The following is a 16820-nucleotide window of genomic DNA, read 5'->3' as shown; positions in this document are numbered from 1 at the left end:
GGATGCTACTGGATGCTTCCAGATGCTTCTTCTGGAAACTTCTGGAAGCTTCTGCATGCTTCTGGAAACTTCTGAAAACTTCCTTTAATTATTAAAAAACTTCCGTGACGTTGACACGGACCAGACTCAAGAAAATGAAACAAACCAAAAAAGTTGCACTTGTTTTGTCCGCTGCAAAATGGCACTTGTCAACGAAATTCTGCCTGTGTGCTGTCACCTGTCAGCTGATTGCTCATGTCATGGCATGCTATGACTCCAGACTCCTGAACTGTTTGCTGTGGTAGTATAGTTCGTTTTGTTTTTAAGACATGTAAATTTAGGAACACTTTTTAGCATTGTTCGAAGTTGGTTGCAAATGTTTTGTCCAATACTATATATATATATATATATATATATATATATATATATATATATATATATATATATATATATATATATATATATATATATATATATATATATATATATATATATATATATATATATATATATATATATATATATATATATATATATATATATAACTTTTTATTCATTTTATTTTTAATGTTATATTTTAGAGGGGATCTCAACTTGGTAATAATGTACTCAAAATTTTTTATTTGTTTAAATTTAAAGAGTGTCAGCCTTTTTACACCAATATGAAACAAATAAAAATAGATTAGTACAGTATTCAATACCTGAGGGAGTAAAATTTAAATCTCTCTTTAATTTTAGGGTCCTTATAGCAATATAAATTATTTTTTTCATTGAAGTTCTGTTATACACCATTTTATATAAGAAAGGTCAAAACAGCCTGAAGATCAAGGCAAATTCTAGTCTAGAATTTATTATTTCCTTCTTTCTGTTCTACTAGATATTTTAAAAAGATCCTTAAAAAACTAATTTTATAGTTTTTTGCTGTGTTTAAAATATAACTATGCAGGGTTATAATTTGCTAAACAAAACAGAAAATGTTCTCAATTTTTGCATCAGCATCAAATTTACAACTTTTAAAGGTAAAACAGAGCTATAATTAGTTAGGTTTCTTTTGTGTAATATCTTTGGTTGTGGAATTCTAGTAATTTAAATAATATTTTGCTGGACCAACAAAAGCAAATAATGCCTATATACGACTCTTTTTTTTATCTTTAGGCATCAATATTTTGTTAAAGCAATGTTGTTAAAATCTTTTCTTTCAAACATATGAAGCCGTAATTTTAATTTTCAAGTTTTCATTTGTTTTTGCCAATCTGTCATTATTTCTTAAATAATTCCAGATTTAGGAAACCTGGAGGTAATCTATCACTATATCTAAAATATGATCTACAAATTCCCCAAGAACAGTACTTTGTAGGACTTTTGCTCTTCATGTTTATCAAGTTGTTTGTCCAAATATCAATCACATAATCACATTAAGTAGTTCTATTTTTAGAACACAAACGGTACGTTATTTATTGTCAAAACGGAAAAATATCTATGTAAATTTAGGTGCTATAAATCCAATATATGTTAATTACAAAGTTTGTCCAGTAAATTATGCCAGTTGGCTGAAATTAGTGATACAAATTTTAGTCTTGGTTCGAAATGAAGAAATCTAAAAACTTTACTGAATGGTCAAGAATTTTTAACACAACATTGAAAAGAATAAAAACATTTAACAAATCTATGCTACACATTATACTATCTGTTGTTTTAAGAAATGCTTATTGTCTTCTCCCAGAAAACTTTCTTTTATCTATCCTTGTAGACGATTTAAAAGATGAACGAACTAGAGCAATTAGACTGATATTAAAATGTCGAAACAATCCTCCAACTGCCCTGGTGGATAAAACCTATGGATACATTAGAGTTAAGAAAATTTTAAACATAGAAAATTTCAATAAAAGAGTTTGATACATGGAAAGAACTGGTTTTTGATTATCAACTAATCTATAATTCTCCTGCTACTAAGAGATTATTTCGTCAGGAACTTAATATAATTGAATGCAAACCAGATCTTAGTGTGCTTGGCTGGAACTTTCCAATACACAGTCAGTGTGTTGAGCGTGATGTAAAGCTCGTTTCTTAAGTTTCAAAAAAAGCTTATTCTTTACAGAATAGCCATAGTTAAGCATGAAAAAAAAGTCGTATGACAAGGAGTAAGTTTAATTCTAAAAAAGATTATGATGCATAAATATTTATTGTTTCTAACTTTCTCAACATTCCCTATTTTATAATGCATAGTATTATAAAAAATTATAATTCTAATAATTAAAAAGTTCACACTTGTTATATTAAGTTTCAATTCTTATATTTCGTAAAAATTTATTATTTTGTTTGGTACTATTGTTGGATCATATCTATAATTTAAAAAAATATGAAAGTATTTTGATTAAAATGTTTTGATAAAAATCATAAGAATAGTAAAAATGCTAAAATGGACAAAACTACATAAAGAATAGACCATCAATAACTGTAAATATGGACCTAAGTATCGAAGTTTTAAATCTTTGATTTAAAGAGAAGATTGTTTTTCTGAAAAAAAAAATTGTTGACTGTATGCTAAAATAGTGTGTATTATTGACTGTGGATGTAGTGCTAAGGTGTGGGGTTGATTTGGTTGGAATGCCACAGGTGACAGTAAAAATAGAGGGAGTAATGACGAAAGTCGTTTACTCGGACACTTAAAAAGTCATGCTATATTTTTTGAAAGTTGGGTTAATGGAGAGCCATTTATTTTTTTAGAAGAATATGACTTAAAGTTTAAATCCAAAACATATTCTTCAGAAAATTGTATAAATTATTTGACTGAGTTCGAATATTTATTCAATATTTGAATGATCAAATATTGAATAAAATTGATTTAGCCTCCCCAATCACAAGATCTCTCCTATATAAATCTATGATTTTTATGGGAGGAATTATAAGTAATGTCAAAACTAATGATGCAAAGGATTTAGAAGTTATTAGTTAGTAGCATAAAATTGATTTCGACGAATTGGATAAGTCAGTAAGTAGAATGCCAAGAATATGTATGGCGATTATTGTTGCTAAGAGTGATTAATAGACAAGTAAATTATAAACTAATCTAATGGGACTTAATATTAATTTTTTTATAAACCTAATAAATAGGAAGATAACATATAATTTAGGCAGATTTTGTTTTCAGTTTTTCTCCCAATAATAAGTAAAACTTTGATATCTTATATTGAAAAGTATGACGATTTGAATAATTATGTACAGTAGTGCGTATATATATATATATATATATATATATATATATATATATATATATATATATATATATATATATATATATATATATATATATATATATATATATATATATATATATATATATATATATATATATATATATATATATCTACTATATATATAAAGGGCAATGTGTGTGTGTGTGTTTGTTTGTTTGTTTGTTCTCTATAGAAATCCAAACCGCCGGACCGATCTCGATGAAATTTGGCATGGGGGTAGTCCTTGAGGGGGAGAAGGTTCTTAGCTGGGTTTTGACCCCGTACCCCGACCCCCGGGGTCAGGGGGGCCCAAAAAGGGCCTCCCCGACCCCCGGGGTCAGGGGGGCCCAAAAAGGGCCTCCCTGACCCCGGGGTCAGGGAAGACCATTTTTTGGGCCCATTTTTGTGTACAGATATCAGGTAAGCCAGTTTAAATATTGGCCCGGGCAACACCGGGTAACTCCAGCTAGGTATATATAAAAGGCAATGTGTGTTTGTGTGTGTGTTTGTTTGTTTGTTTGTTCTCTATAGAAATCCAAACTGCCGGACCGATCTCGATGAGATTTGGCATGGGGGTAGTCTTCGAGGGGGAGAAGGTTCTTAGCTGGGTTTTGACCCCGTACCCCGACCCCCGGGGTCAGGGGGGGGGCCCAAAAATGGGATCCAGTGTGGCTCTGCAGCCTCAGCCGTGCAATTTGGCAAAACCTAAAAGCTTCCTACCTGTGGAGGAGTGTCAGAACACTTCATTTGACAACAAACATGAGGGCAAAGTTGTCTGGTGATCTGTCAGCAGGAGCCATTTCTAATCAGCTCCTTGCCTTGGGCAATGGTGAGGCACCAGTTGATGTGCAGACAGGGCTCATTAAATTCCCTGCCAACTTTTGCACACAGGTGGATTCTGCAGAGGAACTCATTGTCAAGGTGTTTCCCAACATCCAGCAGAGTTTCACCAAACATGACTGGATCTGTGAGAGAGCTATTCTGGCTCCCAAAAATGAGTCTGTCACCAAGATTAATATGCAGATCCAGAAAATGCTCCCAGGCAATGAAAAGTCCTTCAACTCCATTGACATGGTTATGGACCCCAGTGAAGCTGTCAACTATCCAACAGAATTTTTGAACTCTTTAGAACCATCTGGATGTCCTCCTCACATTCTTCACCTGAAAGTTGGAGCACCAATCATTCTCCTTCGCAACCTCGACAGTCCCAAGCTCTGCAATGGAACTCGACTCATCATCAAAGGTATCCTTTCAAACTTGATTGAAGCAACTATACTGACTGGATGTGGCAAAGGTGAGAATGTCTTCATTCCAAGGATTCCAATGATTCCCAATGACCTCCCATTCAGTTTCAAGCGCCTCCAGTTTCCAGTCAGGCTGGCTTTTGCCATGACCATTAACAAAGCGCAGGGACAGTCACTCAAAGTGGCTGGCATCAATTTGGAACAGCCCTGCTTTTCTCACGGCCATCTCTATGTTGCATGCTCCAGAGTTGGATCTCCACGAAATCTTTTCATTTTGACTCCAGAAGAAAAAACCAAGAACATTGTCTATCAGAAGGCTCTTCAGTGAAAGAAATCCTCTTTAAAGAAGTCCTATTAAAACAATAACAATCCAATGTGAAGAAATTACCCATGATTTAACTTTTGTAACATGTTCAACTTTTTTTTTCCAGTGAGAGAACAATTTAATTGAAAAATTTGAGTAAATGTTCTTTTGGAAATTCTTAATTTGTTGTTTTTAAGTGGAAAATAAACAAAATGTCTTTTTCTTCCTTAATGTCTTTCAGTTATTTCATAGCTTCAACCAACAGGGTCACATTTTGTGGGATTATTGTGCAACACTAAAAAATATTGCACGATCTTACTGTGCATAGCCCAAAATTAGTATAACAAAGTTCCAGATGTTCATTTACTTTTAAATATTGGCCCGGGCAACGCCGGGTAACTCCAGCTAGTATATATATATATATATATATATATATATGCATGCATACATGGTAATGTTATTTTTCTTTTACTTTTGTTTAAAATGAATATAAAATTTACTAAACATCAAATTTATTTAGTTATTAAGGACAGAAATTTGATTGATAGAAATGAATTACTTCAAAATTTACTTTTTAATCACATTTATTTTACAAAAAAAAAATTTTTTATATATATATTTGACCCTATTTTAAAGGTTTTTAGTCTTTCTTTGTCAACCAATTTTACATCATAGAGCAAATTTTCAAAATTTTTGAATAAATATTTTTTAAAAAAATTAATTTTGGCCTAATTTAAAGCTATTCATGATCACTGTGCGGTGGAGCAGAGAAAATATGGGTGTTGTGTGTTAAATTCGAATGAAAAATTAAGTGCATTGTGTGCTTCATTTTTATAATGTTAAATATGAAAGAAAAATAAGATAAGGGTAACAATTTTAATTGAGCTATCAATCTAACTTTGTTCAGATAATCTTCAAGGTTTTACGTTTAACTGTTGGGGATCAAATTTTCCTGTCTTCTCCTATCATTGGTTGCTGTTGTTCTGTATTATATTGCATATGGTACATTTAGCAAATTGAAATTCTTTATAATTAAAAATAGTAGTTAAAAGGCATAAACTAAAATTGAAGTAAAAAGTGAAATAACAGTTTTCTAATTTTAAAGAAAAAAATCAACGTCTTTTGATATAAGTATGTTTAGCAGTTTCTTAGCGTAATTTTAGTGTTAGTTGTAAACTTTTGTTTATTTTTAATGAGGAAAAAGCTGAAATAAATCTGGTTCTCATAAAAAAACTGGGAAGTTATTAAATCACTCTTTTCCTAATTGAAAAGCGTTTTTCTAAAAGACGCAAAGTACATTTTTTTAAGAATTGAGTTTTTTCAACATTCAAATTCTTTATTGAAAATAAAAACAAATCTAATTATGTTGATATGAATAAAAAAATTGTTCATCATCTTTATTTATCATTACAAAATTATTGATATTCAAAAATTATTTGATAATTAGTCTTTTTTGTTTTTCTCACGGCACTCAAGTAACAGGCCACGACACGCAAAACTTAGAAAAAATGTGGGAGTCAATATTTCAAAAATCAATATGATGAATATTATTTGTTTTAAAACACAATATGTTTTATTTAATGTCACTCGTTATAAAATGCACTAAACGACGTAAAAATTTATACAATTTATAAAAACAATTTATAAATCTTTTTGTATTTTTAATAATAAACTCTATTTTATAGTTTCAATTCGTTAAATTGCCTAAACAATGAAATAAAAACAAGTTTTATATCAGGTAAAAAATAAAATACTGTTACGGTAACTACACCACTCATCACTTAAATTATCAAAAACTTTTTTTTTTTAAATTATCATCAGATTTTGATACTTTTGAAGTAATGCATGTCAATGTTGGAATAGAAGGTAGTTTGAAATAATCATGCAATTTTTTATCAAATGTCAACTTGTTTCTCCGCACAGCGGCCTTGTTTGTCAAGGTTTGTGTTTTGGAGTTATACACACTAAAAATTAAAGGTAGAAATTTTTAGTTAAGGTAGGATATGTGATATACCCTTAGTAAGGTATAATTTTCTACCTTATAAGGTAGAAAATTATACCTTTAAGTTAGAAAAATGTATGACAAATAATTGTTTTTAATATAATTTTCTACCTTAAAAGGTAGAAAATTATATCTTTCTAAGGGTATATCATATATCCTACCCTAAGGTAGAAATTTCTACCTTTTTTTTTTAGTGTGTAGAGTTGAGAGAGGGTTATAACCACAATTAAGTAGCCTCCTCATCTGTAATGGCCTTCTTGGCCTTGGGGAGGTGAATTAACAAAAAAAACAAAAAAAAGTGTATGAAAGGTGGCAAAATACTCAAAACAATGAAAATGTGACTTGGCGCTTTTTAGAAAAACATTCTTCATTTGCATCCTTCAATAGTTTTAAAATCTTTACTTAAACTGACATTTTTACTGAACTTTTCTAATCGTTTGTAAAATATTTTGTGTAGAAAAAAAAAGAATGATGGTTCCAATTTTGTGATGCAATTTCCTAACTATCTGAGGGCACAGCAAAAAAAAATTTTTTTAAAGTACAAAATCAACCTCCCTTAATCACCAATTATTCTATAAAAACTTAAGCATTAAATTAACTTCATTAAATTCTTTATTAAATTTATAAAGTACCAACTTTCATATTGATCCACTGTAGATAAATCTACAGTGGATTAACATGAATTAATAAATTGGCTAAAATTATTAATACAGTTTATTAATAATTTTAGCCAATTAAAACATTTAAAAACAAATTTAATAAAAAAACGATTTAAAAAACTGTTATTGAAATGTGACATCACCCTTGAAATACATAGGTATGGTACGGCCCTCTAAGATTTAAAATAAAAATGGTACGACTCTCTAAGATTTAAAAAAAAATGGTACAACCCTCTAAGATTAAAATAAAATGGTATGACCCTCTAAGATTAAAAAAAATGGTACGACCCTCTAAGATTTAAAAAAAAATGGTACAATCCTCTAAGATTAAAAAAAAAATGGTAAGACCATCTAAGATTAAAAAAAAAATGATACGTCCCTCTAACAAACAAAATACTGATTAGATGCTTACCAATGCAATAGATTGAAGGAAGTACATCATGTAAAAAAAGAAGATAAGAACTCCCAAAAAAGGCCAAGCTAAATCTGTCAAAGGTTCACAACTATACGCACCTGTTGTAAAAAAAAATATTTTCAACCAAATTTTTATAACCAAATTTCAAAAATAAGTAACATTATTTTTAACTTTTTAGAATCTAATTTAAAAAAAAAACATCCTTCAGCTCTATGCTAGACTAAAAGAAAGTAAATTTGCATCACAATATTTTAAACTTTTATCTACAAATATCTTTAACAGTTAATATAAAGCTAATTAATATAAGTTGGGTAATTATTATAGCCTATGATTACTGTGTCTACCCCAAGAACTCTTTAAATACAGTAACTATTAAAAAAAATGTTATAACATTTATAAACATTGTATTGACTTGTACTTGAAACAAGTTAGAACTATGATATAATATAACTATAGTTTCAAGTTACACACCATACAAAAAATCTGCTATTTGTAGTTTTTATCAATAAAGACAATTCTAGTATTACCTCCAACAAACATAAGGTAAGGAGGAACAACAATTGCAATCAATAAATGTTGCAACCAATACATGACTTGTTCACCAATGCTCTACAAAAAGTAAAAAAAAAATTATATTTGATCAATAATACTTAGTTGATCATCATAGGAATCAGATCATACTAAATCAAACTATTGGTTTCATATTATAATCAACTGAGTATGAGTTCATAATATGATCAACTTGATTTCATATTATGATCAACTGAGTATGATTCAATTGTTATGGCAATCAACTGAGTATGATCTGATTGTTATGATGATCAATCATAATTATTTCTATCATTATAGTTAAATTTTTACAGTGTTATAAAATTTCACAAAATTTAAAAAAACAATCAACCAGACGATAAACTTCAAAACTTATCAGGTCTCGAAATAAAAAATTCGTTTTAGTTTTGTGAAAAACAGCAAAAAAATGAAGGAAAATAATACTAATAATTTTTCAAATAGAATACTTTAGAATATAAATACTTTAGAAGTAGTATATAAAAAAAAAATATTTTTATATACACAAAAAAAACTGTATAAACTTTTAACTAAAAAAGTCTTTTCAGTCAAACACAAAATGTGCAACTTCATGAACATAACAGGGTGGTATTATGTGTTATAATAGGGTGGTGTTATATGTCATAAGAGGGTGGTGTTATGTGTTATAACAGTTGTTATGACAACATAACAGTTGTTATGTTATTATATAGTTGTTATAAAGTTGTGTTAAAACAAGAGTTAAATGTCAACAACAACAAGAATGATATTACAAAATGTTTTTTTGCACTTCTACAGGGGTGATATTACATGTAGAATACCTAAACAGGGTACATAACACCCTCTTGAGAAAGTGATATTCATTGAGAAAGATATATTCATTTTAACATTTTAGAAGGGTGCTGACACAGTACTACTGTGTTAATGTATATACTTGAAAGCCATTTAAATAAAATTTTTAAAACAACTAGTTGGATTATTACATTGTCTCACAAATTTTTGAATTACTAACTTCATAACATCTGGTTCAAAACAATTGGTTCATAACAACAGATTTTTTTTTTAAATAATTCACTCCCAACAAGCAAACAACAAAGGAAATATTTATGTTGGAAGTTACATAAAAAAAAAGATTTAAAGAGTAAAAAAAAAGAAGACTTAAAAAACTGTATATAAGACTTAAACTTGGAAGGGTAAACCTACATTTACCTTACCTTTTACAATACTTTTTTTAGAGCTTGTCTAGAAGAGAAAGGCCACCATTAGAAGAACCAACTAAAACGTGGCAACAATATTACATACAAGGGCAAATAAGAGAACTATAAAGTAGAATGAAATCTGGTGTAAAAAATTTGTAAGCACAATAATGAGAGGCAAATTTACTAGATGCTAACTTCTAGTTAGCATCTAGTAAAGTTACTACTAACTTTGCAATGGATTGTATATTTAATTTCCATTAAAGGTAAAAAAAGATAATCTGATAAGACATAAATTTTTAAGTTTATTAAAATTTACGATGAAAAAAGAACAAGAAAATCAAATTGCATTTTCAGATGTTCTTATCAATAAGTCTGTTTCGCTTTCCACATCAGTTTATTACAAAAAAAATATATACTGGTCTATTACAAAAATTTTCCAGTTTTGTTCCCTATTGTTATAAAATTAGTCTCATACGTTGTTTAATTGATAGGATGTATAAAATCAACAACACATGGCTAGGATTGATAAGGACAAAAAAAATCTATCTAATGTTTTAAAAAATAACCAATATCCACCTAAAATAATTGACACTGAAATTAAAATTTGTTGATAAAAAGTTAAATCCATCCGTGATAAATAGTATTGATAACCATAATATAAGATATTATAAGCTTCCATTTATAGGATATTACTCAAATTTTACTAAATCTAAAGTTAATAAAATCATTAAAAAATATTGTAAAGATGTTATAATTAATTTAATTTTCACTACCAACAAATTACAAAACAGTTTATGTATAAAAGATCCACTTCCTAAGCTGCTCGAATCCAATGTTGTTTAAAAATTTTCTTGTGCTGGATGTAATGCCAGTTATATTGGAGAAACCTCCAGACACTTAACAACATGGATTCATGAGCATCTTACAAGTGATAAACAATCTAATGCTTATAAGCATTTAATTTCATCTCTTAGTTGTAAAAATCTAAGTAACCATAATTGTTTTAAAATTTTGGATACTGCTTCATAAACAAATTGAAAATTAAAGAAGCACTCCATATTAAATGGAAAAACCCATCTTTAAATGAACAAACTGTTCATTATAATATAAATTTGTCTATCTAGTTTTTTTGATGTTGTTGTTGTTTTTTAATTTACTTATATTTTATTTTTATTTTTTTACTATTTACGGTATTATAATCTGTATTATATTTTTTTCTTATTATTATTAGTATTATAAACCAATAAAAATTTATTGGTTTGCAAAAATTTATTTGTCTGTTAATATATATATATATATATATATATATATATATATATATATATATATATATATATATATATATATATATATATATATATATTTATATAAAAGGGTGGTTCAAAAAACAACTTTTTTTAAAATAGTCTGCTGCTCTTAACTAAATGTGTTCTATATAATACAAAAATACTAGGTTTAAAATTTTTTTGAATAAAAAATATTTTTAAGGGTGCCTCAAGACCCGTAAAAATTTGACAGGTCCCTAATATTTTGAAAAAAAAAGTTTTTCTTAAGTATGTCAACCTGGTACTCAAAAGAAGCGAAATTATATAAAAACTTTAAAAATAATAACCAATTTACATAAAAAAATTTTCAGATATAATCGCCTAAAAACTTTTGTTTCTAAGATGAAAATAAAAAAAGTCAATAATATTAAGTTTTTTTAAAATAATTTTTTTAAACATGTTTTTTTATGTGAATTGATTATTATTTTTGAAGTTTTTATATAATTTTGCTTTTTTTGAGTACCAAGTTGACATACTTTAGAAAAACTTTTTCTTGATAAAATTTTAACTGAATTGGTTACCTTGGCTTATGTATTGCATGAAAATATTAGCATTTTTTAAAGTATAAACTACTGTCAAAATGCATGAAAATATTAACATACTGTTGAAAAGCTTTTATAATAATAATAATCACAAAAAACTTATAACAACCAATTGTAATAAAAAAAATACAAAGTAAAGACAAATAATAAAAGTAGGTTAAAAAAAGACAATTATAAAAAAAATTATTTCTAAAATTTAAAAAAGCATCTATTAGTATTAAAATTAGTGATGCGTCGAACATTCGGCAAAACCAAACATTTGGCTGTTTTGCCGAACATTCGGTTCGGCCGAACCTTAGCAAATGTTTGGCTAATAATGCAAATTTGGAATTCATCATAAATTTATCTAAATATAAATAAAATTTAACTCGTACCATAATTACGGTTTAAATGGATAAAGTTTTTATTAAAAAAAGCGTACCAATTGAACATAGAAGGACATAAGATTTTATAAATGTATTTCAATACAGTTTTGGCTTAAATTTTATTATGTATTTTCAATACAGAATAAACTTAACCTGACCAAATGGAATAACAGATTTACCAAAACTATTACTCAACTAAAATAATTGTAAAATAAATACCCCCTCTGCATACCCTCTACCCCCTGCATCAATTGAGTATTATTTTAGTTCATCACAAAAAAATATTATAAAATCACCATTTGTTAATCTTAAAATAACAAATAGGAATTTAAACAAAAAAGATATTTTATTGAACTTAAGTTTGTTAAACCTGATGCCTATTGTTGCTGTGGTAAAATAAATAAATTTCTCAACAGAGAAAGTTTTTTACAAGCTTGCTACTCAACTGATTTAACTGATAAAAAATATTTGAAAGAAACAAACTTAGGGAAAAACATTATTATGGAGTTCCATAATAACGCTCCAATTAAGTATTTTGTTATTATTGTAAAATTCTATTATGTAATTACAAATCAATAATTTCAGAAAAATAAAATGTCAAAAACATGAAAATCAATCATCACTTGTTGCCCTTAAGTTATAATGTATAAACATTAATTTTTCACCACTTTCTGGTGATAGTCTGTTTCTACTTGGTTCATAAATGTTGCCACCTGTACTAAAAAGTCTTTCACTTTTAACAGAAGAAGGTGGTGCTGAAAGAAACCTTTGGGCTAATTTCTTTTAACTTTTTAAAGAGTTTCCACAATTTTTCACCATAAAAGAGGACTTTCTTTTTCCATAATAAGAGGGAGTTTTAAATACTCTTCAATCTCCATGTTGATCATTTGCACATTAGAGTGTGATCTTTTAAACCTTTTGCTATCTTTAGTAATTGAAAAATTGGAATCACATTCATTTATAGCTGTCAGTTTGGAAACTAGCCAAAAACATTCATTATATTTAGGATTTGCTGGTTTCACAAACACTTCATTTGCTTCACTTACTGTGGGTTTTTCACAATCAGAATCAGAGGATTCAAGTTCTAAATTATGTGGCTGCATTTCTTGCATCTGCTCATTCAGCCAATTTTCTATTACTTTCTCATCTTCTTTTTGATACATTAATTTATATCTAGGGTCACAAAAAGCGGAAAGACATAAATACTTATCATGTAAAAATATACTCAGTCTTTTGTCTACTGACTCTTTCAATTCTTCAACTAAAGTATTTATACTTAAAAAAGCTTCACAAACTAATGCTTGATTAAAAAATACTTTAAGAGCCATAATCAAAGGAATAACATCTGATAAAAATGCCTTACGTTTGCTGAGGTTAACGGTTAAAGTTTTAAATGATTTTAAAATATGAAAAACTTTATCTAATAAGCCCCATTGAAATGAACTTAATGTTGATTGGGTAGCATGATCAGCTGTATAAGTTGCCAAAAGAACTCTTTGATCAAGCATGCTTTCAATCATATTGTAAGAACTATTCCATCTTGTAGTAACATCTTGTATTAACCTATGCTTACTTGTACTAAGTTGTTCCTGAATTGCTTCTAATTTTGCTGCTGCTGTTGGTGAATGGTGAAAATATGTTGCCAGACATCTGCAACAAAGTAAAATTTCTTTCACAGATTGTTGCAACAAAATTGAGTTATGTATACATAACTGTATTGTATGTATAAAACATAGAATTGACTTAAAACCACTGTCTCTAACGCCAGCTACCATATTGGCAGCATTATCTCGTAAAACAATGTGAATTTTTGTGTGTGGAATTTCAAAATTTATCAAACCTTTATGTAAATACTCACTTATATTTTTTCCTGTGTGACTTTATGGAAAATGCATAACTCTGAGTATTGCTCTCTGTTGGGAGTGTGCTGTCATGCTTATGAAGGCAACATTTAAACTATTTGCTGTCCAAATATCAGTTGTAAGGGAGATATAACTGGCAGAAGATATATTACTCTTGATTGAACTAAACAGATTACCATATATTTGTGGAACAATATTTTCACTAAAGTAACTCCAACTGGGTATTTGATAATTAGGGCATATCTCTTCAATAAGTTTACTAAAACCAAGACCTTCTACAACTGTGTTTGGTTGAATATCCAATGCCATCATTTCTCCAACGCGATTGTGAATCTTGATTGCTCTATGGTCATTAATATTCCACAACCTTTTTTTATTAATACTCTCTACTAATGTTAATTGTTTTTTTATTTCCGAATCACTTGATGTAGAAACAGTCGATGTTTCAATAACTTTTTATCGGACTCTTTTTCAGCCAATACCTACTCCACAAGGTGCTTTTTTTTTAAATGGCACCTAATTACACTAGTGGTAAATGTCTTTGGACAATTCCCACCTTCAGAGAGTATTGCTTTGCATAGTAGGCAGATAGAAAAACGAATGTCTTTCTTAGAAACTTCAAAGTTCCACACAGTACTTTTAAAAGACATTTTTTCGGAAGACATTGTTTTATACTTTCACAAGATTAAAATATTTTTCTAAATTATAAAAAAGAAGTTCAACCAAAAATAAAGCATTTTAAATTTAAACTGTGTAAATATATCTTAAAATATAACCAACATGTTACATATTATGTTATTTTATCCAATACGTTATAGGTTATACATTTATTTATATTACCTAACTTTAATAATTATATTATTTTTTCAAAAAAAATCGTTAACATTTTTATTTACACTACAAATAAAAATGTTAACATTTATTTTCTTTACACCACAAACAATCATCCAATAATAAATTAACTTTTCAAAGTTACTTAATAATTTTTCAAACAAAATTTATAAACTCTTCATAATGTTTTAACAAATTTTTAATAACACAATAAAATGTTAAATGTTTAATAACACAATTTTTCAAAACTGTTTCTTTTTTTCAAAAATAGTAAAGGTTCGGTTGCCGAACCGTTCGGTGTTCGGTAAAATTTCATGGCTGAACGTTCAGACTCAGTGTTCGGCCAAAAACCGGGTTCGGCACATCCCTAATTATAATACCTTAGCTCAGGGGTGATATACACCATATGAGGGGTGACATACACCATATGAGGTTTCAGGTTAAATCCACTCTACCCTTCTGTTAGTATTGTACTTAACCTGTTTCTACATGCAGTTTACTTGTTTAACAATGTTTGTGTTTCAAAGTTTAGGTGTTAAGAGAAAAAAATTAGTAGCCTCCTTGACTATACTGGAGTCTGGACTCTAAAGCCTTGGGAAGGTGAATTTAATATTAAAAAAAAAAAATTAATACATAACTTATTTTTGCACATTATTATTACAAATAAAATTTACCTCAAATGTATTTAGAACAGGAAAAAATAATGCAAGAAAGGCTCCAAAAAGTAAATGATTGTGCACTCTGAAATTAAAGTTTGTTTTACTTATATATAAGAATTTATTAATAGAGTATTATAATATAATATAACTATAATAATAATAGTTGATCCTAAATTATCAATATTAATTTTAAATACTAGATCCTAAATTATTAAAAATCTTAAATAATATATTAAAAAAAATATATAGATCATATTATGAGGGATTTCAAGCACTGTATAAAGATTCTTATGTTAGAATCCTAAAATCTCTATTTACATTTTCCCTAAATTTTCAATATTGAGACTAATATATGGAATCCACTAAAGAAAAAATGTAGGACCACAGTTTAAAGGCTATTTTTGTTTTTAAAACCCAGGACTCTACGACTTATAGTAATGCAAAATTTGTAAGTACTAATCTAAAAAAAGATTTTTTTTTAAAAAATGACAAATAGTTACAAACTTATCAAAGAAAAAAACAAAAATAATAATAATAAAATACAAACAAAAGACTAATAGTAGATGAATAATAAAAACTATGAAAAATGAGTTAAAATATAAATCTATGTAAAGTGATACATTTAAACTTGTTCATATGTAAAGTGATACATTCAACCTTGTTCATAAACTACATTTAAATGATGCACATAACCTTCGGGGTTGGGGTCAAATGCATATTTGTATTTTTATTTGGTAGTAATAAGCTAGATTGCTGTATTTGAAAATACAACAATACAGCCTATTAACCCTTTGGCTGCTTGATAAAATTAAAAGATGTTTAGAAAAATTCAAATAAAAAAAAAAAAAAAAACAGAAAGAAAAAAAAACAATTTTGAAATTTGTATAACAATTTTCATTTTATAACATTTACAAAGTTTATAAACAAAATACTTAAGCATTGTATAAATAATAAATGATATTTAGAAAAGCAAGAAGGACACAGACCTACATCACAAGATTGACACAGCCAGGGTGTGCAAACTCAGGTATTGTGGCCAGACACACAGATTTTTTTTCCCATCACCAGTTTTTACTAGATTATGATCATGTAATGTGATATTAGATGATAAACTATATTTACCCAGTTAATATTAATAATATAATTGTTATATAAATAAAATTGTGCCTTCATCAAAAAAACTTTTATCAGTACTACTTAAATTTTCTTCGCTAATAGAGTTTTCTTTATACACTGAGGTGTCTTCATTATCACTCATTTTCACAGAAAAATATATACTAACATTATATCAAAAAAAAGAAAAAATATGCACTACTCAGTGGTACCATTTTTATTTTACCAAACACAATATTTTTGCAATAAAGTTTTAAAGAACAGTTTTAAAACCCAATGCTTGCTGCGTTTCAATGGCAAAGCCATGATTGTGGCTTCCCGCAGTCAAAAGGTAAATGAGTTCTTAATTTTTGCATTTCAAATATACAAAAATTAAGAACTCGTTTCATATCTGTAGTATATTTTAAAATAGATAAAAATTATCATCTATATAGTCCTATATATATTTTAATCAAAACATATATTTATAAGCGAATATTTATGCTTCAGAAAAAATATATTTATAAGCAAATATTTATGCTTCAGTTCGCTTATATTTT

The 16820-nt window shown here is 27.9% G+C and overlaps 1 protein-coding gene across 1 annotated transcript in view; it reads right to left on the bottom strand.

Moving 5' to 3' along the window:
- The window catches only part of LOC101238951 (transmembrane protein 164), a 43928-nt gene that overhangs the window by 12521 nt on the left and 14587 nt on the right, over positions 1 to 16820 (bottom strand). The window contains exons 3-5 of the mRNA XM_065788195.1: positions 15184 to 15250; positions 8367 to 8448; positions 7837 to 7937 (exon numbers count right to left, since the gene is read on the bottom strand). Coding sequence (XP_065644267.1) covers positions 7837 to 7937; positions 8367 to 8448; positions 15184 to 15250 — 250 coding nt within the window. The remainder of the gene's footprint in view (positions 1 to 7836; positions 7938 to 8366; positions 8449 to 15183; positions 15251 to 16820) is intronic.

Source organism: Hydra vulgaris, chromosome 01 (genome assembly GCF_038396675.1).
Source record: "Hydra vulgaris chromosome 01, alternate assembly HydraT2T_AEP".
NCBI classification, from domain to species: domain Eukaryota; kingdom Metazoa; phylum Cnidaria; class Hydrozoa; order Anthoathecata; family Hydridae; genus Hydra; species Hydra vulgaris.
The sequence above is the reverse complement of the archived record's forward strand: the minus strand, read 5'-3'. Positions and strand labels throughout refer to the sequence as shown.